Source organism: Halichoerus grypus, chromosome 3 (genome assembly GCF_964656455.1).
Source record: "Halichoerus grypus chromosome 3, mHalGry1.hap1.1, whole genome shotgun sequence".
Classification (NCBI taxonomy): Eukaryota; Metazoa; Chordata; class Mammalia; order Carnivora; family Phocidae; genus Halichoerus; species Halichoerus grypus.
Genome location: NC_135714.1, coordinates 191,724,026 through 191,741,916, shown reverse-complemented (window position 1 = coordinate 191,741,916; position 17,891 = coordinate 191,724,026). Strand labels below are relative to the sequence as shown.

At 37.1% G+C, this 17,891-nt stretch overlaps 1 protein-coding gene across 3 annotated transcripts; it reads left to right on the top strand.

Moving 5' to 3' along the window:
• The first annotated feature begins 211 nt into the window (after nt 1-211).
• On the top strand, nt 212-16,291 carry TLR3 (toll like receptor 3). Of its 3 annotated transcripts, XM_078069755.1 has the most exons (8): nt 212-274; nt 526-631; nt 6,793-7,247; nt 8,443-8,490; nt 9,415-9,606; nt 12,212-14,064; nt 14,294-14,462; nt 14,678-16,291. In XM_078069755.1, the coding sequence occupies exons 3-8, from the start codon at nt 6,804-6,806 to the stop codon at nt 14,699-14,701; spliced, it is 2,730 nt and encodes a 909-aa protein (XP_077925881.1). In that variant the 5' UTR covers nt 212-274; nt 526-631; nt 6,793-6,803; the 3' UTR covers nt 14,702-16,291. The 3 variants fall into 3 exon arrangements, with proteins under 3 accessions (XP_077925881.1, XP_077925880.1, XP_035968296.2); XM_078069754.1 differs by having other exon boundaries at nt 14,294-16,291; XM_036112403.2 differs by lacking the exon at nt 8,443-8,490 and having other exon boundaries at nt 14,294-16,291.
• Nucleotides 16,292-17,891: the final 1,600 nt, after the last annotated feature.

Sequence of the window (17,891 nt, the reverse complement as noted above, 5' to 3'; positions counted from 1 at the left end):
AGGCTCTAACTATGGAAACTGGAGTAGCATGAGTTAGGACTGGCTTTTGGCTTTGCAGGGGCCAGCAGTTTCTCTATTGCGAACTAGGTGCCTTCTTGGATCAAAAGGTTAATTTCTGCATTACTTATCATCCTGGGTTGCTAAGAAGATAAGGGAAGTGAAAGTATTTAGCTTTGATTAGGGATTGAGGTTTTTTCTCACTCTGACCATACTCTACTAGGTTCTGACAGTTTTGCATCAGTCTTTGGGAAAAAATAGAGGAATTCACTCTCAGGTATCTGCTAACCTCTAGAGTACTAGCCCTGCCCACGCCAAGGGAGGTCCCACTTTTTCAGCTTTTCTGTTGCTAAATCTGTGACCCTTTTAATGAAACCCAAGGGACTGTACACGAGGCAGAAAAGCAAGACATTTTTAAGAAGCAATTTAATATTTCTCTTCCTGATATTGTGCTTTTTTCCCTTTGCACGTCTTAGAATCCAAGAACTGTAAGAAGCTTGCTTTTTTTTTTTTCTTTTCTTTTTTTAGTTTCACTTTCGAGATTGCAGCAGATCTGCCATGCCTCCCTGGTGAAAACGACTGAATTTGGACTAATGAAAAAAGGAATGGTCAGCTGTTATCAGAGTAAATGAAGGTACATCTTTAAAATTCTTACTGGGATAGGATCTCTCATGTTGGCTAGAGCTGGGACTGCACGTTGGTTTTAGTATTCTTTGGTCTTTCTTTGGTGTGGTGCTTGAAATCTAGTCAGAATCAACAAGGAGAATGGAAGAAGAGAGAGATGATAGAGGTGTGGGGAGAAGTGTATCATAACTCAGTGTACATGTAATAGCAAGAATTTATAATTAACATAATAAAATCCTTTAGACAGTAATTAATTTTTTTTTTCTTTGTGGATTTCTGGACCTGGAAAAGCACATTAGGAAATTTATGGAGATCATTTTGCAATAGCCTTTTTTAAAAAAAAATCATATCTTCGGGGTGCTTGGGTGGCTCAGTTGGCTAAGCATTTGCCTTCAGCTCAGGTCATGATCCCGGGGTTCTGGGATCAAGCCCTGCTTGGGGCTCCCTGCTCAGTGGGAAGTCTGCTTTTCCCTCTGTCCCTCTGCCTCACCTCCCCAACCCCCTGCTCTTGTGTGCTTTCTCTCTCAAATAAATAAAAAAATAAAATCATATCTTTGTCTTAAAGTTCAGAGCCCTGTGAGCTTGAGAGAGTTTCTCTCCTTTTCTCAGTTTTGTTGGCTGGAGAGGAGACGGAAGCTGGCGTTTTAGGATAATGCGCTTGAAAAGGAGAAAACGCTTCAGGTGTTCCTGGGAGTACAAAAGTGGCTTCTTTGACCTCATAAAGGAAAGTGGAGGAAGGTGACAAGCAGAAAGGCGTTTAGGTGTATAGGAAGATCAGAAAGCAGCACTGGCAAATGCAGGCGCTTCAGATGAAATCTGAGTCAGCCTTGGGCGGTAGTAGCTCAGGAAGTTACCTCCCAATTTCGCAATAGCATTGTGTGTCCGTGTGTGTCTGCCATTAGGTGTTAGCTGTACACATTCAGGGGGGAAAAAGTATTGTGAGGTGCACAAACCAAACTGGAGAAGCCAACTAAATAGTGGTTAGCTCTAAGTAGCCCGGCTCCAGACTCATGTCTTCATCATGATGCAATATTATCTCTCACTTGGACAGACACATGTAATTCGATGTACCCTTTCTAAAATTGCAAGGCCCACTGAGTCCTATTTTCCATCTTTTTAGCTTTCTTTGCTTCTATTATGTCTCATACAATAGCAATTTTTTCCCTTCTGTTTCATCCTCTAACTGTATTTTCATTTGTTTCACTGAATCAAATTCCAAAATAACTTTTGCATATAGTTTGCATAGTTATAAAGTTACCAAACCTTTGCATATTTCAAAATGCTTTCCCCCCTTATCGTGAGTTGTTCAGCCGGAAATGAAATTTAGGTTCAGTTTCCCCTGATCATTTTGGAAGCTCATCACTACTGTTTTCTAGTGGCTGATGTTGCTGACGAAAAGTTTTCTACCATTCAGGATCTTTTTCTTTTGGAAGTAATTGATCATATGTTCCCCTTTGAAGGTTTTAGGATTTTTTTTTTACTTGTGAATGGCCACAATTCCGAAGTTTCATAAGATTCTCTCTGTGGATTTTCATTTTTCACTCCTCCTGCCTACCATTTGGTGAGTCTTTTCCATGTGATGAATGTATTTTCAGATCTGGGAATGTCTTTCAGTCCTTCAGGGATATTCTTTGTAAATAGATTAGTCCTTTTCAGTAATTCTGATCTTTATCTATAGCCCTTCCAGAAGAGATAAATGTCACCCAGACAAGGAAGAGAATATATTGCAGGGACTGTAAGTGTGAGTTGGTAAATACAAGTAGAAGCATTTGTGGTACAGGGAAGAGAGGTTTGGGAGAATCTCAGAGAGGTGAGGTTTGGGGAGTTAGTTCCTGATTTCCAGAGTGTATCATTTCCAGCTCCAAATTTTTCATGTACCTGAGCAATTTGGTGAGGGGCCTCATAGCTGGCCTGGGCTGTGATCTTTGTCATAGCCTATAAATATAAAAATTGTGTATAGCTTTAGCAATACTTAGTGCCAGTATTATAAAGGCCATAAAATAATTAATAGAAACTGACTTTTCTTCTGTTTCTGAGAACTAGATTAGAATAAAAGTAAAACCACTATATTTTAAAAGCCAATTAGAACAATTACAAATACTCATACTAGTTCTATTTTCCTACAATTAATCCTCTAAAATGATGTTATTCTCTAAAACTTATCCGGAATTCTTCTTGTGACATGACTTTTAGAGCTTATGGAAAACCTAACTTATTTAAATATCATTTTTATAGATCCATCTGCATACATTGAAGATGTATTTGATTTTTTAAAATATCTGTAAGTGAAACTAGGTAATTGATCATACCAGAGACTATCACATTGGGTACATATCCCACCAAAATAAAGTTGTGACCATTTACGGAGGTAAGAGAGGTTTTCTTGAGCTGATTAACTGCCCATGGAAAGCTATTCATTCAACATGTATTTATTCAATATTTGCTATGGTCCAGTCATTGTTCTAGACACAGGCAAAGCAGTACAGAGTAAAGACAACCATGTCTTCTACTATTATAACTTTATACTCTAGTCAGGTGGAATAGTTAATTAAATAATAAGTAAAATTATTTCAGATAATTCCCATCAACCATGGCACAGAAAAAGCAATCTAGGAAAAGAATAACAAATAGAAGGATTTACGCTTCTGGGGCTCCTGGGTGGCTTAGTCGTTAAGCGTCTGCCTTCGGCTCAGCTCATGATCCCAGGTGCTGGGATGGAGCCCCGCATTGGGCTCCTTGTTCGGCAGGAAGCCTGCTTCTCCCTCTCCCACTCCCCCTGCTTGTGTTCCCTCTCTCGCTGTATCTCTCTGTCAAATAAATAAAATCATTAAAAAAAAAAAAAGAAGGATTTACGCTTCTGAATTCAAGGTTTACTATAAGGCCACAGTAATCAAAACAATGTGGTGTTGGCGTAAGAACTGACAAATATTTCCATGTAAGAGAGTGGTGAGCCCAGATATAGACCCACACTTAAATCCACCCACACTTATTTGGTTTTTAAGAAGGTTACTGAAGCAATCCAGTGGGGGAAGGAAAAGGAAAAAAAAAAGTCTGACAAACTGGGTGTGCAACTGAAAAAAATGAACCTTGACTCTTCCTTCACATCACACACAACATTTTATTAAAGAGAGATCACAGGCCTTAACCTAACACCTAAAACCACAATCTTTTCTTAAAAAAACATAATTTGGGGGTAGGCAAAGTTTCTTAGACAGGACACAGAAAGCAGTAATATTAAAAAAAATGATAAATTAGACTTGATCATAATTATGAAGATATCATCATTCATTAAGAAAATGAGTAGGTAACCCACAAAATGGGAGAAAACACAAATATAAATCTGACAATGGACTGATACTTGTGTATATAAAAAATTCCTAAAATGCAATAATAAATAAGAAACAACCTAATTTTTAAAATGAGTGAAATCTTCAAATATACAAGGGAAAATATACAAATGGATAATAAGCATATAAAAATTGTTAAATATCATTAGTCAGCCAAGAAATGAAAATTAAAAACCATAATGAGATATTACTACACACTCACCGGAATGAGTGAAAAATAATAGTGCCAAATGTTGGTAAAGATGTTGGTGGGAGTGTAAAATGGCATAAACTTTACTAAAAGATCTGGCAGTTTCTTATAAAAGTAATTATACTCTACCTTACCAAATGCCCAACAATTTCAATCATGGGTAATTATCCCAAAGAAATCAAGTATATGTGTCCATAAAAACATGTACAAAGATGTTCATAGTAACTTAATTCATAATTGTGTAAACTTCACACAATCCATGTGTGTAATAATATCAGCATGGATAAAATATATTTATACAATGGCATACCATTTAGTTAAAAAAAATACTATTTAGTTAAAAAAAAAAGACTACCCCAAAACAAACAACATGGATGAACTTCAAAAATATTTGAGTGAAATACCTCTTATTTAAGAGAGTGAATATGATCCCATTGATAGGAAGTTATAAATCACGCAACACTATAGTAGAAAAAAGTCAGAGCTATGACAGTCTCTGGGAGACAGGGATTAGAATGAACTGGAAGGGGATGGGGGAACTCTTTAGGGTTTAGGTTACATAGGTGCATACACGTGTCAAAAGTCAGAGAATGTACACTAAAGATTTGTGCATTTCGTTGTATGCAAATTTTATATCAAAAGAAAAAGTCAACAAATACTGAACTGAAAGTAGCAATGCACACTCTTTTAGAGGGAAAGGTACTGATGTTGCAGCATACTTTGGTGAACTGGTGGATAGAGGATGGATAGACGGGTAGATATATGATAGTGGAAGAGTGTTCACTGTGAAATTCTGTGAGTTGTGCTGTTGTTTAGGACTTCTCATTTAAAATGCTAGAAAAAAATAACTGTGGTAGAGCCATATTCTGTATGAATGGAAATGAGCAAATGCTGCTATTGGACAAGATGTGGATCAGTCTCACAAACCTAATATGGAATTTTAAAAAGGCATACAATGATACACAGCGCAGAATTCCATTAACATGTAATACAAAAGCAAGTAAACTTAGTCTTTCTGTGTATGACATAATGAAGTGTTTGTCTGGGGAAGGAGGAGGTGGTGGCTGGGCAGGAGCATGAGGGAGGTTTCTGGGGGGCTCATTGTGCTCTATTTCCTGCTATGAGTGGTGAATGCACTGACATATGCTCTTGATGAAAATTCAACAAGCTGTACATTCATGATTTGTATACTGTTCTGTATATATTTAAAATATAATTACTGGGGCGCCTGGGTGGCTCAGTTGTTAAGTGTCTGCCTTCGGCTCAGGTCATGATCCCAGGGTCCTGGAATCGAGCCCCGCATAGGGTTCCCTGCTCTGCAGGAAGCCTGCTTCTCCCTCTCCCACTCCCCCTGCTTGTGTTCCCTCTCTCGCTGTGTCTCTCTCTGTCAAATAAATAAAATCTTTAATATATATATATATATATATAATTACTAATATTTAAAAAGTACATATATAATACAAATCCTGATACAAAAAGCTGAGCTTTTATCTAGAAATATAGAATAAAAAGATAAAAAGGTGGAATATGAAAGGAAATTTTATTTTTTTAAAGATTTCTTTATTTTAGAGAGAAATAGAGAGCAAGAGTGCAAGAGCAAGGGGCAGGGGAGGGGCAGAGAGAGAATCCTTAAGCAGACTCCCTGCTGAGGAGGGAGACTGACTCAGGGCTGGATCCTGGACCCTGAGATCATGACCTGAGCTGAAACCAAGAGTTGGATGCATAACTGACTGAGCCACCCAGGTGCCCCTAAAAGGGAACTTTAAATACAAATAAGATCACATGAAGGGCCAATGTTTACCTAAAAGTGGTTTCAAAGGAGAGAACACAGGAAAAGAAAGAGGGGAAATGATCCAAATAGTAATAGAAAAAGAAAGCTAAAAATTTACGGAAGACATGAGTCCTCAGACCGAAAATGCCTTAGGGTGTATATCTACATTTTAGAGGAAAGATTTAGCATGAAATATCCTTTTGAAATTTTACATTACCAAGGATAAAGAAAAAGACACTTCCAAAGAGAAAACAGAGAGTGAAATAAAGTTATCTTTTATATAAAGGAAAGAAAACCAGATGGGCATGATTTCTTCTTAGCAACAATGGATACTAGAAGACAATGGAATAATGCCTTCATGACTTTGCAGAAAAGGTATTTTGAACCTCAAATAGCCTACACGTCAAAATCATATGACAAAAGAACAAAAACAAATATTCAAGAACTTAAAAGATAAAACCTCCTATAAGTATTTTGGGGAAAGAGGGGGAAGAGCTACTCAAGGAGACACTTTAGTCAAAAATATTTCAAGAAAGAAGGTACTGAAATCCATGATAGTGACATTAACCCAGGAATATGGTGGAATGGATTCCAACATTCACAGATAACCAAATGTGACTACGTATGATCTTTTGACTCACAACTTCTTTGATATACAAGTATGTATTATACAAGCAATATATCAAATGGAAATAATTCAAATAGCACAGAAAAGTAAAAAATGGAGCATACAAACTCCCTCCTCACCCTTCACCTCCATCCCAGTTTAATGCAGTGCCTTTTTGAGAGAAGCACAATATGTGATTTCATTTCTGTAAAAGCCTATGTTACTAATGTCTCTTACTTGTTTACGTTTCTTTTAGAGGGGAGAATCATGAACCAGAGTTTACCTTTTCATATCTACTTCTTTTTGGGACTGTTGCCCTTGTGGATACTGTGTACATCCTCTGCCAATAAATGTGTTGTTAGACATGAAGTAGCTGACTGCAGCCATCTGAAGTTGACTCAAGTGCCTGATGACCTTCCGGCAAACATAACAGTGTTGAATCTCACCCATAATCAGCTCCGAAGATTACCATCTGCCAATTTTACAAGATATAGCCAACTTACTATCTTGGATGGAGGATTTAACTGCATCTCAAAACTGGAGCCAGAATTGTGCCAAAAACTCCCCCTGTTGGAAATTTTGAACCTCCAACACAATGAGCTATCTCACCTTTCAGATCAAACTTTTGTCTTCTGCATGAATTTGACTGAACTCCATCTAATGTACAATTCAATCAAGAAAATTCAAAATAATCCCTTTCAAAACCTGAAGGTAAGATGAAAATGTTCATCTCCATATAAAAAATTAAAAATATGTTATCTCATGTTAAGTTTTCAAGTCACTTATGAATCTTTAGACTTTGTATCTAAATATCAAGGTGAAGAATAAGAAAACCAATCTTACCCCATTTATGTTTGAAAATGTTTTCAAAAGGGAAAATAGCATCTTAAACCAATTTCAGTCTTAATTTTTTTTTTTAAAGATTTTATTTATTTATTTGACAGAGAGAGACACAGCGAGAGAGGGAATACAAGCAGGGGGAGTGGAAAACGGAGAAGCAGGCTTCCCGCTGAGTGGGGAGCCCGATGTGGGGCTCGATCCCAGGACCCTGGGATCATGACCTGAGCTGAAGGCAGACACTTAACGACTGAGCCACCCAGGTGCCCCCTTCAGTCTTAATTTTTAAAGAACTTTGCCTCTCTTGCTCCCTCCCATTAAAAATTTAACTTAGATACAAGAGGTAGAGATCAAAGAAGAATCTGATCCGTGATAACCAAAGAAGAATCAGAATATACCACGAGGAACACAGCAAATAAAACTCTGAGTGCTGCTGATTTAGTACCTGAAGTAATAACAAAAAATGCCATATCCAAATTCTGACTTAAATGAAGTTAACAGATTGATGAATGATAAAGCAAATTGTTCAATTAAAAATTATGTACTCTTGGGGTGCCTGGGTGACTCAGTCATTAAGCATCTGCCTTCGACTCAGATGATCCCAGGTCCTGGGATCGAGCCCCGCATCCGGGGTCCCTGCTCCACGGGAATCCAGCTTCTCCCTCTCACACTCCTCCTGCTGTGTTCCCTCTCTCGCTGTGTCTTTCTCTGTCAAATAAATAAATAAAATCTTTAAAAAAACCCAACTACGTACTCTTGATTTAAGAAATCTCTTTACAAGATTGCTTTTCCAATGGCCACCATCTTTTTTTTCAGTGCTTTGCTTGAATTTTGCATGTGTGAAAATGTATGTTATTGTCTCTCAATCTGAGACAATTATTAAGTACTTCTCTTAAACCAAAGCCATTTTTAAAACTCTTTGTTTTCTTCATTTTATGGACCTAGAAAAAATTTGGCATTCTTTGACCTCATGTGCCAAAAATAGTGTACAAACTTAAATATGCTTTAAAACATTTATAAAATGATTTGCTTGCTAGTGATTTGAAAATTCTTTCTTGTGCCTCCTTAGATTCTGAAGTGGACGAAATGTCTTTGGACACAAAGACCTCAAAATCTGGTTAGAGTAATCCTTGGCAAAATGTTCTTTTATTTTTAAAACATAAATAAAAGTCTTACTCTCTTTGAACACATTACATAAGATTCTGGCCTAATATATATCAGCTTTTCATTACCTTTTACCCGAGTGGAAGTCTGTGTGTTAAAAAGTAGCACTAGGGTGGTAAAATGTCCCACGAAACAAACAAAAATGAATATTCTGCACTAGTCATGATGCAGAATTTACATAAGTGTCAGTCTTTCTCAATATAAAAAATCTTTTTAGGATTTCATGGACAGCAAAGTTCTACTCATACTTCTTTAAGAAGAAAATTTTTTCTTCTTTTTTTCTGTTGTTTAGTTTCAAGGCTGATGATGCATGACACTCTATGTTTGTTAAGCCACATGAATATTCCTCACATCATAAAGAAATGCTTATTATAAATAAATGCTTATTTTTTAAGATTTTATTTATTTTTGTGAGAGAGAGAGAGCGTGAGTGCGCAAGTGGGGGTTGGGGGGGCAGACTGAGAAGAAGACTCCCCGCTGAACAGGGAGCCCAATGCAGGGCTTGATCCCAGGACCCTGAGATCATGACCTGAGCTGAAGGCAGATGCTTAAGCAACTGAGCCACCCAGGTACCCCTAAATAAATGCTTATTATGAATACTCCTTATATCATGAATAAATGAGCTTAAGTCCTTTTATTTTGGTAAGAGAAATAAAATGATTCTTTTTTAAATGAATCTTGAAATAAGAAACAAAACGCTTGCAATAATGGTATTTTCAATCACACAAAGATTTTTTTATTACTCCTACTGTAAGTTTTCTAGAATTGTAGAGAGGTAACTTTTTGCTGTTATTTCTGAGTTATTTCTAAGATTCAAGTACATTTAAAGGAACTATTTTTGGAGGCAAGACTAACGTACATCTTTTTTCTTTCTCAGAATTTAATCAAATTAGATCTGTCTCATAATGGTTTATCATCTACTAAATTAGGAAGTCAGCTCCAACTGGAAAATCTCCAAGAGCTTCTGTTATCAAATAATAAAATTGATGCACTGAGACCTGAAGAACTTGATTTCCTTGGTAATTCTTCTTTAAAAAAATTAGAGTTGTCATCAAATCCAATTAAAGAGGTAAGAAGTAAGGTAAAATTATTTTGTGTTCTACCTTTAAGTGTGGGCAGTCCCTAACTGTGTCACATGGATAAGAATCTAAAGATTCCTAGAGAAAGGGGTGATAACGTTTGCCACGTCTTCCAGAAATCCTTCATACTTCCTGCTTGGGGACACTGATGTCATCCTCACAAAAAGAGAGTCTGGTAGCAGTAAGGAGGTGAGGCTCTGCTGCCTAATAGAAGTGGGTTAAAATCCTTGTTCCAATTACAGGCTACTACTTGGACCTTGGGGAACCTACTTAACCTCTCTGGGTCTTACTTTCCTCACTTGTAAAGTGGAAACAATACTATTTATCCCATAAAATCTCTGAAAGAATTAAAATAGCGTGATAGTTAAGAGGATGGGCTTTAGAGTTGGGTTAGCTAGCTCTGCATCCGGGCTTTCTCTCCTAATGATTGTGTAATCAGGCAAATTATTCAAATTCTTCATGCTCCAGTTCCCCACCTGTAAAATTGGTAAAATAATAACTATGTCATAGGCTGTATGGTAAAGAATTTAGCAGTGTCTGGCATGTAAGTGCTCCATAAATGATAACTAGCATTAAAATATTATAAAAATCCTCTTATAATGGGATCTACCTAACTAACCTTCTCTTTGGATCCATGATAGTCAATTCATTAACTACTTTCATATACAGGTATGTCTGTATTTTATTCCTTTACAGGCTGAGAATAAGAATATTGGAAATCATAAACTAAGTCAGATTTTTAAAAGCTGTATTCATTTTCAGAATAAAAATAGACTGTGTATTGGTCCTGAGATAATAAAATATAAACAAACAACAAATGAACACTTTACTCAATACTCAGGCTAAAAACAGCATTTTTTAAATTTAGAACATTTGTTGTAGAAGTCTTATAAAATATGTAAGTAGTGGGGGGGGAGGGGATAAAAATCATCCAAAAGCCCATATTCCAGAGACAGCCAGTATTAGCATTTGGGTATTTTTAGCTCCAGCTTTTCTCCAAGTGATAATAAGAAAAAACAACAGCAGGTGAAATTCAGAGTACAAATTCAAAATACACTGTGTGTCAGACACTGTGATAAGTTCTATAGACATATATGTTTTTTAAAAAATTTTTTTACCTAGTCCTGTAACTAAATTATTCTTATCATCATTTTACACAAGGGTAAGTTGAGATAAGGAAGGATTGAGGAACTTGCCCAAGGTCTCACAAGTGGTTATCTGGTGACAGAACTGGGTTTCTGGCAGTGTTAGATCAGAGCCCATGCTCTCCACAGCTGTTCCGTATTGCTCCCTCCGGCGACAGCGTATCCTGCCATTTAAAAGTAATATCATATGGAATATGACTCAGCCATCAGAAAGGATGAATACCCAACTTGTGCATCAACATGGATGGGACTGGAGGAGATGATGCTAAGTGAAATAAGTCAAGCAGAGAAAGTCGGTTATCATACCGTTTCCCTTATTTGCGGAACATAACGAATAGCATGGAGGACATTAGGAGAAAGAAGGGGAAAACGGTGGGGGGGGGGGAATTGGAGGGAGAGATGAACCATGAGAGACTATGGACTCTAGGAAACAAACTGAGGGTTCTAGAGGGGAGGGGGTGGGGGGATTGGTTAGCCTGGTGATGGGTATTAAGGAGGGTACGCACTGCATGAAGCACTGGGTGTTATACGCAAAGAATCATGGAACACTACATCAAAAACTAATGATGTAATGTAAGGTGACTGACATAATAAAAAAGTAATATCATATCATGAACATTCTCCATATCATTAAGAATTATTCAAAAACTCAATTTTGATTACTGTAAAATAGTGCTGTCATGTAAGTTCATCCTAATTAATTTAACAATCTTCTGCTTCGTAGTCCAATTCCCTTTACTTACAGTGAAGTACACTTTCTTCCCCATTTTTGCCTTTTCTTCCATTAGCCTTCACATCTCACTAAATGACACGCAGTAGGAGTCGGAGCCTTTGCTCTCCTGGTGTTGAACCACCACCCAGGACTGGCTACTGCCCTCTGTATTCCTTCCCTCCTGCTGCCTCTGTTCTCTCGTTCTGGCGCTGAACCCCACCCAAGGCTTCTGGTGAGGGAGTGGGGTCAGAGCAGAAGGGATCTGGAAGCACTATCATGAAATAAAGTCAGGAGAAAAAACTGTAGTGGAAAGACAAAGAGCAAGGCTGGAGCTCAGAGTCACAGAAGGGCAAGTGGGAGTCATTGTTTCATAATACAATCCACCCTTTCATTTCATGTGTTCATTGAGAACTGCGGTCATCAAGACAAACAGGATCTGCCCCAGTGGTGACTTTACAAATACCTTATTAATTACAATTATACTCAGATCAAGTAAAAGCACCAGGGACCTAACCTAGACTGGGAGGTCAGGGAAGGCCCCCTGACGAGGAGACCCTTAAATGCTGGGTGGAAGGTAGTCAGAGACCCGGAAGGGTAAGGGGTTGGAGCAGGAGGGGGGTGTTGCAGGCACAGAGTAAGGAGCGGTGCAGTGGAGGTGTGGGGAAGAAATGCAGAGAAGATGGTGAAGGGGAATGGGACTGAGTAAAGAATTAACCTCCTTTTCCCCCCCAACTTTAGTTCTCTCCAGGGTGTTTTCATGCAATTGGAAAATTATTTGGCCTCTCTCTGAACAATGCTCAACTGACCCGCAGCCTCACAGAGAAGCTCTGTTTGGAACTGTCAAACACAAGCATTCAGACTCTATCCCTGAGCAACACCCAGCTGTACAGAACGAGCAATATGACTTTCATTGGATTGAAGCACACAAATCTCACCATGCTCGATCTTTCCCACAACAACTTAAATGTGGTTGAGAATAATTCCTTTGCTTGGCTTCCACATCTGGAATATTTCTTCCTGGAGTATAATAACATAGAGCATTTGTTTTCTCGCTCCTTTTACGGGCTTCTCAATGTGAGATACCTGGATTTGCGACACTCTTTTTCTAAACAAAGCATTTCCCTTGCTTTGCATTCCAAGATTGATGATTTTTCCTTTCAGTGGCTAAAATGTTTGGAGTATCTTAACATGGAAGACAACAACTTTCCAGGCATAAAAAGCAATATGTTCACGGGATTGATAAAGCTGAAACACTTAAGTCTCTCCAACTCCTTCGCAAGTTTGCGAACTTTAACCAATGAAACATTTTTGTCCCTTGCTCGGTCTCCTTTAGTCACACTCAATCTAACCAAAAACAAAATCTCAAAAATAGAGAGTGGTGCTTTTTCTTGGTTGGGCCACCTACAGGTACTCGACCTTGGCCTTAATGAAATTGGGCAAGAACTCACGGGCCAAGAATGGAGAGGTCTAGAAAATATTGTTGAAATCTACCTTTCCTACAACAAATACCTACAACTGACTAGCAGCTCTTTTGCCTTGGTTCCAAGCCTCCGACGACTGATGCTCCGAAGAGTGGCCCTTAGAAATGTGGACAGCTCCCCTTCACCTTTTCATCCTCTTCGAAACTTGACTATTCTGGATCTAAGCAACAACAATATAGCCAACATAAATGCTGAACTGTTGGAGGGTCTTGAGAAACTAGAAATTCTGGATTTGCAGCATAACAACTTAGCAAGGCTATGGAAACATGCAAACCCCGGTGGTCCTGTTCATTTTCTAAAGGGTCTTTCTCACCTCCACATTCTTAATTTAGAGTCTAATGGCTTTGATGAGATCCCAGCAGAAGTATTCAAGGACTTACTTGAATTAAAAAGCATTGATTTAGGATTGAATAATTTAAATATATTTCCACCATCTATCTTTGATGGTCAGGCATCTCTAAAGTCATTGAACCTTCAGAAGAATCTCATAACGTCAGTTGAGAAGAATGTTTTTGGGCCAGCCTTCAGGAACCTGAGTAATTTAGATATGAGCTTTAATCCATTTGATTGTACCTGTGAAAGTATTGCCTGGTTTGTTAATTGGATTAACAGGACCCATACCAACATTTCTGAGCTATCAAGCCATTACCTCTGCAATACTCCACCTCAGTATCATGGTTTCCCTGTGATGCTTTTTGATATATCACCCTGCAAAGACAGTGCCCCCTTTAAACTCTTTTTTATAATAAATACCAGTGTCTCACTGATTTTTATCGTTATTGTACTGCTTATCCATTTTGAAGGCTGGAGGATATCTTTTTATTGGAATGTTTTAGTGCATCGAATTCTTGGTTTCAAAGAAATAGACAGACAGCCAGAGCAGTTTGAATATGCAGCTTATATAATTCATGCCTATAAAGATAAGGATTGGGTCTGGGAACACTTCTTTTCAATGGAAGAAAAAGATCAAACTCTCAAATTTTGTCTCGAAGAAAGGGACTTTGAGGCAGGTGTCCTTGAACTTGAATCAATTGTTAATAGCATCAAAAGGAGCAGAAAAACTATTTTTGTTGTGACACAGAATCTACTAAAAGATCCATTATGCAAAAGGTAGGTGAACATTGTGAAATTTTAAGTGTGTACTTATTTTTTTGATTGAGCTTTTAAATATTACTTACATTATGACTCACAACTTAAAGAATTTTAAAAATAAATTTCTTAAAAAATAACCTGATTATTAGGCACAGATAAAAACAAATTTAAGGAGGATGTGAGAGCTTTTGTCTGTTAAAAACTGTATACTGGTATATAACATATTTCAATACTTTTTTTCCCCTAGATTCAAGGTGCACCAAGCAGTTCACCAAGCTATTGAACAAAATCTGGATTCCATTATATTGATCTTTCTTGAGGAGATCCCAGATTATAAACTGAACCATGCACTGTGTTTGCGAAGAGGGATGTTTAAATCTCATTGCATCTTGAGCTGGCCAGTTCAGAAAGAACGGGTAAATGCCTTTCATCATAAATTGCAAGTAGCGCTTGGATCCAGAAATTCAGTACATTAAATTTATTTCAAGAATAAGGTAACAGAGGCGTAACTTTCCCAACTTAAAAAGTTTCATAGTCAATTTAGGCTTTATTTGAAAATAATGTAAATCTGTTTATTCATATTTAGAGAGTATTGTCCCATGATTCTGTCTCTTCTATCTCTCTATTGCAGGCCTTTTATTACCAGCTGAGTTAATTGGACCCAAAATAAACATATAAGAATATCTTCTACGAATGAATATACAATTGGTTACTGAGGTCTATGACAACTTAAGAAATTTTTAAAATATTCCTCATTTAAAGAAAAGTTAGAATTATGGGAAGGTTTCTGATAATTATATTTGGAGTTTTTTAAGATGCACTCATAGTAGAATAAGAGATAATTGTTTTAGTTGGGCGCCTGGGTGGCTCAGTTGGTTAGGCGACTGCCTTCGGCTCAGGTCATGATCCTGGAGTCCCTGGATCGAGTCCCGCATCGGGCTCCCTGCTCGGCAGGGAGCCTGCTTCTCCCTCTGACCCTCCCCCCTCTCATGTGCTCTCTCTCTCTCTCTCTCATTCTCTCTGTCTCAAATAAATAAATAAAAAATCTTTAAAAAAAAAAAAAGAGATAATTGTTTTAGTGGATACAATGCTATTTCAACTGTGAAAGAGTAAAATACATACCCCAATTTTTAAAAGCTTAGGTATAGTATTTTTTCAATTGGAAAGCTTTCATTTTAGTGGTGCCCGTCTCACTGTTGATTTTGTTAAGTGTTAAATCCCATTTTAATATACAGATTCGTGGTCAGAAAACATTTGCGGTTCATTTTGATCACTTAGTAAAATAAATATTTTAGTAAATACTTATATTTTCCTGATATTTGGGTTTCTGCTATAGGTGTTAGAAGAAACAATTCTCTTACTTAAAAATATTACAAAAAAAAAAAAAAAGATTACAGAAAGGCTTGCTTCCTGAAGGTTAATTAGTAGATTGGCTTTGTGGAGATAAAATATTCTTTTCTCTTGGTCACACACTCAGGAGATGGCCCTGGTCAAATTATTTGGTCCCACTGGGATTCTTTGACTCCTGATCTTGAAAATTATGGTGATAAACAAAATCTTAAATAATCCCATATAATTAATGATGACCATGGTATAGTGCCTTCACATGAAATATATTATGTCATAAAATTATATGCTATGTACATGTTAGTCCTCTTCTAGAAAGACTATTATTTTAAATTTTATTTTTGTCTTATAATGAAAAGAATCTAATTATTGGAAATAGACAAGAACAGCCTTTTAAAACACCTTTATAGTTCTGGTATTCAAATATAAGAGAGGGTTGAAATGATAAGCTGAGTTAATTTCTATATTAGAAGCACCTGTTTGCTAAATTTAGGGAGCATTTGAGGTATTGCATTTTGGAGCTTTGATTTAAATAGTTCAGTATTCTCAGGGCTAAGCTCACAGAATTCTGAAGTAATATCCACTGTATTGCTGGTTCTGAAAGAGTCTCTCAACAATGTGAATGTGTGGAGGACTCATTTTCACTTTCCCATTATACATCATCCTTGCACACAGGACACTTGTTCTATAGCTTTTTTTGTTAAAATGTGTTTTCTGCCTGTAAAATAATCTCGTTTTATTTTGGCATCATAAGCTATAAATAAATAAATGAATGAATAAATAAAATTAAACTTTTATGATGCCAAAATAAAATTAACAATTACTATTTTTCTTGATGTGCTTTGTATGTTATCTATGTATCAATGGTCTCAATTTCATTAAAATATTTCTAAGTGAATTTTTCTTATGAATTAATGTTTCATCAGTTTGTGAAAAGGCTTTCATTCTCTTTTTTATTTGCTTATAAGATAGTTGATCAAATGGCTACAACTTAAATTGAGTTCAAATGTCATTTTTTTAAAGTTGCTGAATAGATAGAAGATGCACAAGAGATGACCCATTTAACTGAGTATAAGTCAAGCTAATAAAAGGTGAGAGTCTTGACATGTGTTTGACCTACACAGGAAGAAACATCCTGAACTTCAGCAAGCTGTCCTTTATAATTGTTCTCAGGAGGAGTCCTCATCCCTGGGGTTTGAAACAAGGGAAGTGCAGAAAAGGATGTTTGTCTGACCTATTTAATTTCCAAGAGTGAAGTGACTTGCTTGAATGCTCTCAAGGTGCCATCATGTTTTCTGTTTACTCCATCTTCTTCCTGTTTTTCACTTTCAAAACAAGTTCCAGCTGAATCAACATTGAGTTTAAAATCAACCTGGGAATTTAGATTTTACCTAAAAATGGCATCTTTTTGACTGTAATAAGAAGTACATGCTATCAGTTTGTTAGCGGAGGGGGGTTTTCAATGCCATTTATTTAACGATGTCTAATTATTCAAATGTCTACCTTAGGTTATTTGTAAAGGGAACTCAATAGTAACTGATGGTGGCCATTGGAAAATGTAAAGATGCTCAATATGAAGAGCTTAAAAAATATTTCTTGCAATCTATAGAGGCAGAAAGCAGACTAATGGCTGTCTGGACCTAGGGATGAGAATGGGGAGTAACTATAAGTGGTGCAAGAGATTTTGGGGTGATGAAAATATTCTAAAATTGGAATGTGGTAATGATTGTACAACTCTGTAAGTTTTTTACTAAGAATTATTGAATCATATTCTTAAAACAGGTGAATTTTGTGGTATATGAATTATATATTAATAAAGCTGTTAGAAAAATAGTATTCATGGAGCAGTGTGCCTTGCCCTGTGCTAAGCATGATGGGGCACAAAGGAGATGAGCTAAATTTTAGAAAATGGGGCAAGAAGAGTTAGGGTAGGAAGGGACTATCAAAGATGGACCCGAACAGAAGTCTCCATGGAAGAGGATCAGACCTTTCAAAGGTGGGTAGGATTTTGTTGAGTGCAGAAGCATGTGGCAGAATGAACAGTAAGATGGAAGGAAGGAGGCATAAACTTGGTGTTGGATGGTCACAGGGATGCTGCAGAGGATGGAACCATGTTGTACAGAGCATGACAGAGGAATTTAGATTTAAGGAGTCAGGTGTTTTGAAATTATAACTTTATGGGTTTCAATTGGCAAAACCAGAAATTATAATAAAATTCCTTCCTGTGATCTATGACTTAGATTTCTGTGACAACTAGGTGAATAGAGGATGTAACTTCTAACTTGACAGTACAAATATCCAGGCATACTCCCACATCACAGAAGGAGACTTAACGCACTAATTTTTTCCTATGAACATGGAAATCTATATTAAAGTAACCAAAAGAGGCCAATTAATTGGTCATTAGTTGCTAATTACACTAGGTGATATATTAGCCATTTTTAGCTCTTGCAACTCCTTAGCCTTCTCCATCTTCCTGTGCAAGGGAGAAACTGGTT